At 48.5% G+C, this 13,350-nt stretch overlaps 1 protein-coding gene across 1 annotated transcript in view; it reads left to right on the forward strand.

Moving 5' to 3' along the window:
- Positions 1-5,558: 5,558 nt before the first annotated feature.
- MMP17 (matrix metallopeptidase 17) overlaps positions 5,559-13,350 on the forward strand; it is a 111,305-nt gene continuing 103,513 nt past the window's right edge. The window contains exon 1 of the mRNA XM_026656940.1: positions 5,559-5,693. Coding sequence (XP_026512725.1) covers positions 5,559-5,693 — 135 coding nt within the window. The remainder of the gene's footprint in view (positions 5,694-13,350) is intronic.

Genomic DNA, 13,350 nt, shown 5'->3' on the forward strand with positions numbered 1-13,350 from the left:
CCATAGTCAAGTTTAATATATTTTAGATTTGTTACACATTGGTACATGTTACATATCATATCAGAAGGAAAAGCCTAAAGGAATTAAAATACATCTGAGGCAGGGACCCCACCGCCAACCCATTTAAAGCACCACCAGCACTGACCGAAGTTGTAAGGTTTAATCCCTGAGGGTGCTGCTAGGAGGCCTCGTGGAGGAGGACATGCTTGCAGTTAAAGCACAGAGCCTGGCCCCATTGAAGTCCATTGCAAAACTTCCATAGTCTTCAATGGAGCCACTATTTTCTTCCTTGGGAAAAATAACGCATTCTGTGCTGTTGGACCCATCACTTTCCCCCTTTGTGCCTCAGTTTCCTCAGGGACAAAAGGAGGAAAACGACACCTATCCCATTAATGTTAATGAGCTCCTCACACGGGGGAAAGCGTTGGACAAATCAACATATCTAGCTGCTCCATTGCACAGAGGAAGTGCTTATGCTGCCTCCATCACCATAGGGATGTATTATTACCCCCACTTTACAGGGGAAACTGAGATAGAGACCTAGGGTCTGTTTTTTCAGGGTGGGTGCTGAGCACCTGCAGCTCCCCTGAACTTCAGCTGGAGCTCTGGGTACTCAGCACCTCTGAAAATCAGGCCCCTCGGATATGTCCACCCTGATAAAAGACCCGCAGTTGGCCCACATCCGTTCACTGGGGCTTGGGCTGCAGGGCTACAGAAATGCGGTGCAGAGCTCAGGGTCAGGTTGGTGCCGGGGCTCTGAGACCCCCGCGAAGGGGGAGGGTCCCTGAGCCCAAATGTCTACACTTCAATTTTATAGCCTGGCAGCCTGAGCCGAGTCAGCTGGCGTGGGCCAGCCACAGGTATTTTATTGCAGTGCAGACATTCCCTGAGTGACTTCTCCAAGGTTACACTGGAAACCTGTGGCAGAGCTTGGAAATCACCCCAGCTCTCCTGAGCCATAGGCCAGCGCCTTAGCCCCAGGACCATCCTTCTTCTACAGCGGCCAAACGCTACAGGCCAGATTTTGCAAGCCTTATTTATGTTAGCGAGCGCTTATGCTGCGAGTAGGCTTCCTGATGTCAATGGGACTGCTCATATCCTCAAGGTAAGGGGGACAGAATCTGACAGTATATTAACATCACTGGAAGCGCTAGCGTTGTGCGTCATTACTGTACACTGCTCCAGTGTTGTCTTTTCTATTGACTTTGTGTCCCTTCAAAGGATCATTTGGATCTGCCCAGAGTCATGTCAACTGCCAAGTGAAGTGACTCCTAATAAGAAGAGATTCTGAAGCTACTTAGCAGGAAATTACTGTACATGAGGTTGCTAAGCAATGTCAGAGTGTCAGTGAACACCCAAGATAATGCTTCTGCAATCTGAAAACAGGGGAGGGGCTGGAAGGGGGCTGTTTGGTGGCTTTTTAATTTTGCATGGAGTTGTGACTTCTGAATCCAAGCAAACAATATGCTTTCTATAATCATGTCTAATGCAACAATTATTGGCTTTGAGAAATGTAGCTCTCCCCAGAGATCAGCAGAAAGGAAGAGCGGAGTCAGGAGAAGGGCAGCAGGGGGCAAGAAGGAAGGAAAGCAAATGGAGAAAAAGGAAGGAGGATGAGGAGATATTGATTCAAAGAGAATAACACGAAGAAGAGAGAGAAAAATAAAAAGGCGCCGAAAGAGAGACAGTGGGGGAAAGAGAACCACAAAGTAGTAAAGAGGATTTAGGCAAGTTTCCAAATTTATAATTAGAGGAATGTGAAATGGAGACATTAGAATACAGAACAGGCTAGACCTAATGCACCATAGATTTGTCTTTATTTAGAAATCTATTGAAGCTAATGGCATTTTTGCCATTAGCTTTGAGGACGGAGGGTTGGGACTTTGTTTTAGCAAGAAAAGCCCTTGAACCTCCTAGACTCCTGGCAACCATGGGTCTGAATCCCAACAGGGTCAACTGAGCCCTGCACCCTTCTGTGGTAGATATAGTGGGCTAGATCCTCAGCTGGTGTAAAACAGCATAGTTCCATTGACTTCACTGAGCAGGCCCAGTGAGTTCGGTGCAGTTCACTAGTGGGGAGGGATGCTAGCACTCCAGAGATTCAGTATATTGGTGTGGAAATTAAATACCCCATGGCATTTTTTTACCCCCTTGATTCCCTCTCTTCATCTCCACAGCACTGTGCTGGTCCCGGCTGCTAGCTGCTGCCCTTCTCCCCCAGAAGTGGCTGCATTTCAGTGATCCCTCTATGCATTGAAGGTATCGTATTGATGTACACTATTGTTTTGTACATTCCATCCTGAACAGGCAGAATCTGGAGATCTCAGGGTGAACAGTGCCATCTATCCCTTTAAGAATAAGGCAGGCTCCCAGCTCCCAAGGAAAATGCATTGCAGAAGCTGTAAAATCCTGCCACTGTTTACTGGGACAATCCATTTGTCACAATGAAACCAAAGCCAATCTGAGATGGACTGCACGCATAGACTCTGCTACTCGCTGGGGGTGATGCAGAGTTTAAAGGCTGGACCGAGGTGTGCTGCATGTTGAAACAGCAGCAAAGTGCAGCACTCCCGTTCAGACCTAGTAAGTTGTAGACTCTCTGTGTTCAGATCTAGTAAGTTGTCAGAAATTAAAAACTGACTTCATTGGTTTAGAGGGCTTGAAAGACTGGGAGCTTTGCTAGCATGATCCAGTCGGTGTATGTGATAAAGCATCTTTCATGGTATTTGATTATTATTATTGACATAGTCTAAATATTCCCAAGGGAATCTGCTTTCTGCTAAGGTAGAGAGCTGGAATCTGTGGGCCTGACGCTGAACCTATTAACGTCCATGGAAAAGCTTTCAGTGACTTCAAGGGGAAGAGGAGCAGACACTTCGTTGGCCTATTATTTAGTGCTCTTTCTTCGTCATGTCAGGTGAAATTTCATCCCCTGCGCGGAGTCTGCCCAATGCTTACACAGACTTTAAGTAGGAGAGCAGGGGCATAGGCCTTGGCAGGCCCTCGGCATGGGAGTGAATTTCAACCCACAGTTGGCTTGAACAAACTGCAGCAGAGAGAACCAAATGGGCTAGGGTGACCAGATGTCCCGATTTTATAGGGACCGTCCCGATTTTTGGGTCTTTTTCTTATATAGGCTCCTATTATCCCCCACCCCCGTCCCGATTTGTCACATTTGCTGTCTGGTCACCCTAGGGCAGCCAGTAGGTGGTGAGAGCCTTGGAGCCAGTGGCCTAGGAGGTAGAGAAGATGGGAGCTGTGACACTCACAAGCTCATCCCCTAACCAAGAACTGAAATGGCAACAGTGTTCCCATCAGCCAGGAATGAGGCCTGCAGCCCTGTAGAAATGCTATTGACAGGGAGAGGAGCCAAAGAGTAAGGAGATGTTACTTGCTTAAAAGTGCTTGGGCCCTGGCCCTGGTGGTGCCTCCCTGGCTCCACGGTCTATGTCCTTGGATGAGAAATGAAAATGGATGGAAAAGTACAGGGAGGCCGCTCCAGCAGGCAGGAAACTTCCCATTTACATCAGCGGGCTTTGGCTCAGGCCATATATTTTGGGTGCCCGATGGTTTTGTAACTGTTCCTCTCGCTAAAGAAGGGCAGACCTGAACAGGGAGGGATGTGTGCAGCCGTTCAGAGCACTGTCTGTGAGTTGTCAGTGCTCAGGGCCCTGACACTGAAGAGTGGAAAAGAAAGCAGCTCCTAGGCCGAGAGTGATGCTGAAAAGACCCTTTAAGAGTTTAGCCTGGAGCAAGTATCTCTTGCCCTGCAAGAATTTAAATTATTAAAATTAATTTGTACATGTGCATCAGAAACATGGATGGTTCGTTTTGTCTAGAGAGAGAAAACAGAAGCTGTTAAATCTAAGTGAGAGGCCACCCCATGTTCTGATTTAAGTTACTCTCCCTCTGGGAGAGTCAAATCCTGTTTCTTCTTTCCTCCCCTCTGCACCCCACACAGGCATACCCTCTGTAAACAGCTGGCTTTGGAAATGAACCACTGGGATGTTTGAAAGGTACTGCACAGATCTTCCTTTTCTAGCAGGCTCTTTCCTTTGTATATTAATCTTTTCAGCTGAAGATCCCAAAGGAAAGTCAGCAACATTCTCCTCCTTTTTACAGATGGGAAACTAAGGCACAGAGCAGGGAAGTGATTTGCCCACGGTCACCCACCAGGCCAGTAGCAGAGCCAGGGCTGGAATGCGGGGTGGCCTGACTGCCAGCTCGGTACCCTCACCGCTGGACTATTCCACCTCCCAAGAAATTATATGATTGCTTTTATCTGATAGGTAACAAGGCAACTCATTATTTACTAATAAGCACAGACTCCATGATCAATGTTGTAGGTGGCATAAAAATAAGACCTTGCATACCTGTCACTGAACATTGTGCTATCGTGGTGTCTCTCTCTGATCAGATACAGGGATAGATATGGGTTTTATATGGTGCTTCTCTAATCCACCCCCCTTCCTCCATGGAATCTTTGCTCTGCACAATACCCAGTGGGACAAACGCCCCAAACAAACATTACTTTTCATTATTACTAGGACAGCACATAGATTCACCAACCCAGATTGGGGCCCCACTGCGCTAGGTGCTGCACAAACCCCCAGGAAGACACAGCTCCTGCCCCAAAGATCTCTCAGTCTGCAGAGACAAGACAGACCAAGGAAGAAACAGGTGCATGGAGGTATGAAGAGCCTGGGCCCCAGTCCTCTGAGGCCAAGGGCAAGACAATTGCAGTGGGTCTTGGATCCCATGACTTGCCCAAGGTCACACAGGAAGCCTGTATGGGCACCAGGACCTGAACTCAGATCTCCTCAGCCCTTAACCCCCAGCCAAGTGCAGCCTGATCTTTCCTCCCCCTCAGTGCAGAGAAGTTGCTAGGGGGTGTTTCTCTTTCGGGCTAAAGGCCCTGCCGGAGGGGACGGACCCTCCTGGGGAGCTGCCCCGGGGCAGCGTCTGCTCAGAGCAAGGGGAGGCGGAGAAGCCGGCCGGGCTCGGGGGCGCTCTATTGCCGCGGCTGCAACGAGGAAGCCGCTGCTGGCGGTGCAGGATCGCAAAAGCCCCGCCGTCCCCCCGGCCGGTCCCGCGTCTCCCCCCCGGGCTGCGCGGCCGCAGCGCCCCCCCCGGCAGCCCCCGCTCCCTCCCGCGCGGGGTCCCCCCCTCCGCCGTGCTCCTGAGCCCCGCCCCTTCCCCGGGAGCCGCTCCGCCCCTCCTCCCTGCGAGCCGGCCGGGCTGGGGCTGCGGGCAGAGGCGGCCGGGCTGCTGGCGGGGGCGGCTGGCGTGTGGCCGCTGCGCTGCCCCGGGGAGGGAGGCGCGGAGCCGCGGGGCCCGAAGCAACTTCCCCTCTCCCCGGAGCCCGGCTCCGGCTGCTGCTGCGCGGGGGAAGCGCCCGGGCTGGAGAGCGGCGGGAGCCGGGAAAGTTGGAGCCCGGGGAGGAGGCGGCTGCGCGCTCGGATGCCGCCCGCCGCCTCGGTGCCCCCGCAGATCGCCGGAGCCCGGCGTCGGCTCCTGCCCTGGGAGCGGCAGCGGGAGGCGGCGCGGGACTAGGAGGGATGCTGCTGTGGACCGTGGCCACCAGGCAGAGTGGGGTTTCCCGGGAAATGTTTCTGACCATCGCCGTCTGGCTGGCTTGGCAGGAAACCTCCGCGGCGCCGACCCCTACGGCCGATGACCTGAACCTGGGAGTTGTAAGTTGCAGCCACACCGGGTCCCCGTCGTTTCACGGTGCAGCCTGGGCGTCCATCCCTCCATCCTCCCCCCAAAGCCCGGCGCGTTCTCGCATGCTGGAAGGGGGCAGAGGAGGGATTGTCTTGCCTTGGGGCGGGGGTGGTCCAGTGAGGGTTAAACCGCCTCTTGGGGAATAGGCTGCTTATTCTCTGGAGCAACCATTGTACCATGGAGCTGAGACTCGCTTCTGTTTCCCGGGAGGATGGAGCCTGGTGCTGGGGAGGGACGGTGGTTAGCTTGGGGCTGGAGGAGCAGCGTTGCTTTTCCCCCATGGAAGGGCTCTCCATGGCTGTTGGAGCTTGGGGATCACGGTGCAGCTTGCCAAACAAGCTCCTTTGCTGCCTCTCTCTTCAGAAGCTGCAAAGGAAACCGGGTCCCCCCCCACCCCCCGCCTTAAATCTGGAAGCTGAAATCCATCACCTGTTTCCAGTTTCTGTGCCCCGCAGATTTATTAGTCCATTAATAATAGTAGCCTGCACGGAATTTTGAAAGCAACGTATTACTAAGATTGACATTGGACTCTCCGGTTCTTTAAGGAGAGGCTGTTCTGGCTTGGAATTAAAATATGTAAATAAACTCCAACCACCAAATAACAATCCTGAAAATAGCAACAGAGGGTCCTGTGGCACCTTTAAGACTAACAGAAGTATTGGGAGCATAAGCTTTCGTGGGTAAGAACCTCACTTCTTCAGATGCAAGACTGAAAATATGTATTCTGAGTAGGAAACGCTCCAGCAGGCTGAATCTCTGTGGAGACCGCTTATGCGTCTCAATGGGTCCTACTACAAATCAGATCCAAACAGAGGATCTGGTTGAAATAAGCTATCAAAATACATGCTGGTTTTTGCAGCCACGCTTCCTGTGCTATGATCTGTCCCAGGGACTTGCTCTGTTTCAGTGGTACAGCTAGGAACCCAAAGCTCTTTAGTGGCAGGCTGGGAACTGCCCCTGCTTGATCGCTGTGCTGGCACTTCCATGGCAACTTAACATTACACCCTCTAAAGAGAGAGCCAGACTTTTCTCTTGAAGAAAGAAAAGTTTATTGTGCAAGATGCTAGCCTGGGCTCTGTAAAAGAAGGCACATCTCAAAGAACGAAAAAAGCCACACGGCTGGATTCGTTCCAGATTGGTGTTAGCAAAGTTAGGACTTAGGTCAGGATTCAGTGATAGATCCTAGAATTGGATCGTACCCTCCAGCTTTAGGAAATTCAGTGACTGTCGTGTCGAGATGCTACCTCACTCCTGGGCACAGCTGCCAGGAGGGGGCGAGGGGAACCTTTCAGCATAGCAGGTCTTTCACAGGGTTGGTTTAAACAAAACCGTATACCAGGAACTTCATGATCATTGTTATTTGCTGTAAAGCCAGGTGTTGTGATGGAATCACAGTCCAGGCATTACTGGTGGCTACTTCTGAGCACCTGTTTTATGATCCAGAAGGGATTTGTTCACATCAATTCCTCGAACAAGAGCCACCCAGAAAGCATGTGTGAAAGCAAAGTGCTGCTGCACAATCATTGTGCATTAACGGTCACCTCTACCCAAGTGCTAAAGCTGAACTGAATATTTAATGTAAGTGGCAGATGGGTGGGTACTGCATCCCGAGAGAGCTAAATCAAATGTTCTGTAAACTAGTCAACCTGATTTTTCCCCCTGCTACGGTATGTGTCACATGGAGCTCTTAAGAGTTAAACATTGTGAGAGAGAGCTGCTACGCTTAACATGGCTTAATACTTATTATGGCTGCGTTTAAACCTCTGAGGTTTACTTGTTTGCAGCTGATCTTGGATTGAAAACCATCTACAAAGTGCATTCAAGAACAAGATGCCTTGTGTGTAAATAGAAATTCACTCTCCTTGAGTCAGTGTCTCTGACCCATTAGAATTCATTTAGTGATGCTGCAATCCAGTGCCTGTGACATTCAGACTGCTTCGTGGCAGTGAATTGTGGGATCCCCGCGGACACAGGGTGTGCATAGATGTGATGTGATGACAGCCCCCTCAGATGGGACAAATTATTGGGTACTACGCTTTTTAAAAACAATCCTCAGTTAAGCAGGGGAACATCCACTAGATGATCTAAAATGGGTCTCTTTCTGACTTCTCCCCTCCAATGTGTGTGCAGCTCCCATGGCCAGTTGTGCATGTGTGGCGGATCAGTCTAGTCTCCTTGGTTTTGCATCGCTGATGGAATTAAGCAGAAGTCTGACTATAAAGACGGCTTTTGTTTATTCCCAGTAATCAGCAGCAAGGAGAAGACAGTTCTTCAGGGGGTTGTCAGGAAAACCCCCCTGTTTGAAGTAGACACTTTAGGAAGATTTATTTGATATCCACTCTATGCAGCAAATAAGAAATTAAGGGTCTATGAGGCATTTCGACCAAATATTTGAAAATGAGGAAACATGAAACCATGGCAATAGAAAGCACCACTAACCTTTGACAAATCCCCTCCCCCCTTGCCTCCCCCAGCAACTCTCTGCAGTAAATACAGCACGGTGTCGACAGAGGTGTGCCGTTTGAATTGATTTTTCCCTCCTCTGCAAATTGTAGCTAAAAAGGCTTTTCCAGGCGGACAAAGGCACAGAGAACCAAATTGTGAAGCTGAGTGGGATGCGCCAATCTAGTGCTGCTATACAAAGCAGGGGCCAGATTAAACTTCAGCAAAATCAAAGAAGGCTATAATTCAAAGGCAGAGCTTGCTAGAGTACTGTCCACAGCAGTATGATATCGATTGATGTTTACCACTGGAATATCCTGCCCTATGCATGAATCTAGCTTGGTTGCTACGTATTTTTATTCTTCTTCTTCTCTGTTAGCTAACCTCACAAAGAGAGGGAGGAAAGAATGAGGAATTGAAATTGTCCTTCAATATGAAGAGATTGTTTCTGAAGTTTGACACTGATCATTTTGACCTGCCCCACCTTTTTAAATATATAAAAAAGAAGACCGTATCTGATGCAGTGTCTAAAGCACAGTTTATATATTAATTACTCACGGCTCTGTGATCATTTGACTTGAGATCCTCTGGCATCACACATGCAAAAAGGTTACGTATGTCAGAAGTAAAGTGGGTACCAAGATTTTCTTTTACTTCAGGGGGCTTTGAATCAGGCACTAAGAGAGAGATGTCTGCAGACCTTGATTTCCATGAAGGCCAGCTCGGTAAACCTGTATGCTAAGGGGGTTGACCTGGAGACATATTGCAGATCCTGCTGTTTTAACAATTCGGCGCTTGCTGTTAAAAGCCAGCTCCTGGCAGCTGGGCCGTGTTATGATGTGCTGTGGATGCTGGAAAGTCGTCACAGAAGCTGTCTGCTGGGACAATCTGTGTATCAAGTTAGGGCAAAACATGAGTGCCTTTGAACTGGATTGATGTCCAAACAGAGCACGGTTTGCAATATCCAAACTGGCAGCGGGGGCTGCTGCAGCGACTGTGATGTCCCTAGGGTGTGTATGAGGGACCTGCTACCGGGCGACACATTAAACGGGAGTTCCAGCAACGCTGTTAGGTTTGCAGACGCTCCCTTCTCCCAAAATCTAGAGTCGTGTCCCAAGGGGCCATCTGTTATGTCGGATGCTCCGCTTTGCAGCTGGCTCATGTGCTGGCTGCACTACCTTGTCTATGGAAAGAGTTTTCTCTCTTTGCTGTACATTCAATGTCATCCTGTGTTGTTTCCAGGGAATTTGTTCCAGGGGCAATGTAGACATTTGCATTCATTAACTGAGGCCATGGACTAACCGTCCTCCTCCTACTACTCTCCTCCCTCCATCCCCACCAAATGTTCCTTTGTTCTCATGGCAGGCAGGACTCCTGTTGCCTTTGTTCCTGCTTTCCAGCTGAAAGACACTTATGGGCATAGAGCTCTTCCAGCCAGCGGGGCTCTAATGGGTACACAGGTTTCTCTGTGGATGAGCTGAAGAATGGGTAGGGGGAAGGAGAGGGAGTTCCTACAGGGACGGGGTGAACTAGCATTCGGTGCAGTGCATTCCTCCCGCACTGTTTTCAAAGCAAAATCTGCATCAGAGTGCATGGGAAGAAAGGGGCTGGCTCTTTGTCTCTGAAAGGACCCGTCTGACTTCAGAGCTGCTCAGGCAGATCGCACAGCAGCAGCAATTCTGTGGCTTTCACCGTCCGACATCATCCTTCCCTTCTTTTGCCAAGCATCTCTCTCCCCGCTGCCTCCCACGGCAGATACAGGCTTTGCCATGCTGTTGCATTTAAATGCAGGTTAAAGGCGGCAGTGTCACCACGGCACATTCATTTTACGGCCCAAAGCTCGAGATGATTAGTCATTAAACAAAAAATAAAACCCAGCCCCTAGTACCGAAATAGGCTATAGTTCATGTTAGAAGAAATCAACATCCTCCTGATCTGCTGTCGCTGCTAATGGGAAAATACATGCAAGTTAGGGCTCCATCCTGAACTGGCAAATCTTCCTGGACAAAACCTCTGGGAGAGCCAAATCAATAATGCGATCAGTCTGACAGCATATTGGGAAAGAGCTTTGCTTGGCCTCCCCTATCATTGTAATTCCTTATTTTCTTTGACCAGTCTTTGGGTGAGACTCTGACAGTTTGTCTAGCTGTGATGATTTAGTATAACAGAAAAGGAATTTCTGAGATCGGGATAAACCCTGCATGCAGGGAATCATTCTTTTGGGAAATCTGGAGACGATCTACTGATCAGGGCAAGACTTGTCCACATAACATGATTGAGGGGGTGGCCGTATATTTATTTATTTTATATTATTATTATTTTGAGAGAGTGTGTTCCTGCTTGTTGATTGCCAGTGACAGGGTTGAGTTCTTCATATCAGCTGACATATTATTTCATTCCAGGTTCCAAGTATTTCTGCGAAGAATGTTAGGTTTCCATGTAAGAATATAGACACTGGCTACATCTTAAGGTTCCTCTTGAAGCCAAGGTACAATGCAGACTACATTAGCTTGACAAAGGGTTGGCTGGGAGCTTTCCAGCAGACCGGCTCCTGTGAAAGCATTTAATCTGGTATTAACACTCTGCCTGGTTAGAACTGCTACTTCCTTTTTAAATTTGAGACCATCCGCCCCCAGATTCTGTAATGCAATTTAGTCCTGTGCTCAGTCGCTATTGTGGGCCCGGCAGTTTGAATTACTGGTGGTAGTTAAGCTAAATTACTCAATATAATGAGACTCTGCTTTTAGTGATGGTTCCAAGCCAGTGCGTGGAGCCGTGGTGTTGGCAGCTTTCCAGCAGTTCTGGTGAAGGGATCTTGATGGGTATTCATTAGACTCACCCCCTCCCCCGGCCGTCTCTCTCTCTCTCCTTTATTTTTGGACTCGAGCATTGAATGTGAAACACCGAGGGCCAAATCTGGAGGCCGTGTGTGAAGTGGTGTAAGTGCTGCCTTGGCCAGCCGCACCTAAGGGAGTCTGGGTAGTGAGTCTGACACATGGAAGGGCTGGAGGAGACCGGCACAGTAGGAAAATCAGCCAACAGGAAGTGTAAGTTAAAATAGACCCCACCTGATTCTTCCCAGCACACAGTGCTATTAACTTATGCTTTGCTCTGCCCCTTTGGATTGTAAATTCTACCACCGTAGGTCCACTTGTGCATGTGTAACTGACACCACCTTACACGTCGCCTCTGAATCTGTCCCCGGGCTCCTTGGAGTCACAGGGTTAAAATCCCACCAGGGTCCAGGCAGTTTTCCCCCAGTGGAGATAATTCCATTCCTGTGTGTGTGTGTGCAGAGGAGACTTTTGGATAAGCCCTCACCAGCCAATGTCCGGCTTGCGTTGTGTGGTATGGTGTGGATAATCCCCCGTCCCTTTTAATAAGAGGTGGGCTTTGCACTGGCTTCCCTGGCTAACATTTCCTTTTCTTTCTCTGCTCTGCATAACTTGGTGGCTGCATGTCTGCGGGCTTGTCCATACAAGTGTGTTCACTTTTCCTAACGTGCTCTGGGAAACTGCTGTATCCATGTCAGTTGTTATTTTAATTAGAAAGCGATCTGGCTCCTTTGTCATTCTCCCTCATTAAATTGTAATTTAATGTGGAAAGTGAGTGTGTAAAATACAGCACCTTCTGACTCAGCCGATCTCCATCCCCTATCGTCAGAGGCAGATCTTGCAGAGCCAGCACAGCTGAGAGAATCCTATAACACCTTGCACATCATCTACAGTACTGATAACTCCGCTCCAGTTAATTACACCTCTGCCAACTCATTAAAGGGCATGAATTTGGCACAGGTATGACTGAGGGTGAAAATGGGATTGCATGGCTGTAACTGAAGTCCTGGCTTGGCCTGCAGCTGCGTTATTACTGGTGAGGCTACATGAGAGATTGTGCGTCATCAACAAGATGCCTTCTTTATTTCCAGTCTCTTACACATTTACAGCAGGGACTGGGGTTGTACAGCTTTCGTGGAGGGCGTAATTTGGCCTGCAAAGCCTTTATTTCTGGTGATGCTGCAGGAAATGAAAGGTACCCAGATTGACTCTCAGATTCCAGATTGACTTCACAGGGCTGGCATTAGCAAAAAAAACCCCTTACTTGTAAAGTAAGAACATCTGGTGCTCGAGTCACAGAGAGATGGGAAACGTGGGGCACCACTGTGCCATCTGGGTTTAAAAAGTCACTTTTTAGAGTAGAGCTGCACTTAAAAGTGAAAGATTTGGAAGATCAGAAAACAATCCAAGGTCTGGCAGTAACCGTTTTCCTGCAAATGCTTTCTTTAATCAAAATCACTTTAAATGGGTAGATTTGGGAGTTTCAGAAGCTCTTCCTGTGCATCTGTCTGTGTGTTCTTTGTCCCAGTTTTTTATGAGGATTGTCTCTGATTTCTGGGTCAGAGAATTAAGAGATTTGATTTTTTTTTTATATATATATATAAAAAGAAAAACACACAAAGTTAACCCCAGTGAGAAACAAATGGTTTAGCACAGAAGTGTTGGGGTCAGGAGAAGAAACCACTGAAGTCAAACAGGATTGGAGAGTTTTAAATGAATGTAGTGTGACATTGTATTTGATGACATTTCTGTTCAGGGTAGAGACCTGGGATGGAAAACAAGGGGTAAATATTGAAGTTCACCAAGGAACGCAGTCTTCGGGTGAGACTCTGACAGTTTGACTAACTGTGATGATTTAGTATAATAGAAGAGGAATTTCTGAGATCGGGATAAACCCTGTATGCAGGGAATCATTCTTCTGAGAAATATGGAGATGATCTACTGATCAGGACAAGACCTGTCCAAATAACATGATTGAGGGGGTGGCAGTATATTTATTTATTTTATATTATTATTATTTTGAGAGAGTGTGTTCCTGCTTGTTGACTGCCAGTGACAGGGTTGAGTTCTTCATATCAGCTGACATATTATTTCATCCTGACAGTATTGATCTTTTGGGTATATGAAAGCAATCTTGTCAATGTCATGAGCCTTTGCTCGAAGGTGATGGACACGTCTAAGTTGTATCAGCTTGTCATGTAACGAGCTCACGATGACATCTCCTTTCTGTGTAACTCACAGCCATTGAAGAACATCTGACAACCCAGGCTTTCCATGACGCCGCATGCTCAATTTATTCTGCGCTCAGGCGTGTTTTACAAGACCACCTACAGCTGGGACCTAAACAGAC

This window comes from Terrapene carolina, unplaced genomic scaffold (genome assembly GCF_002925995.2).
Source record: "Terrapene carolina triunguis isolate 2854851 unplaced genomic scaffold, T_m_triunguis-2.0 Scaffold234, whole genome shotgun sequence".
NCBI lineage: Eukaryota > Metazoa > Chordata > Testudines > Emydidae > Terrapene > Terrapene triunguis.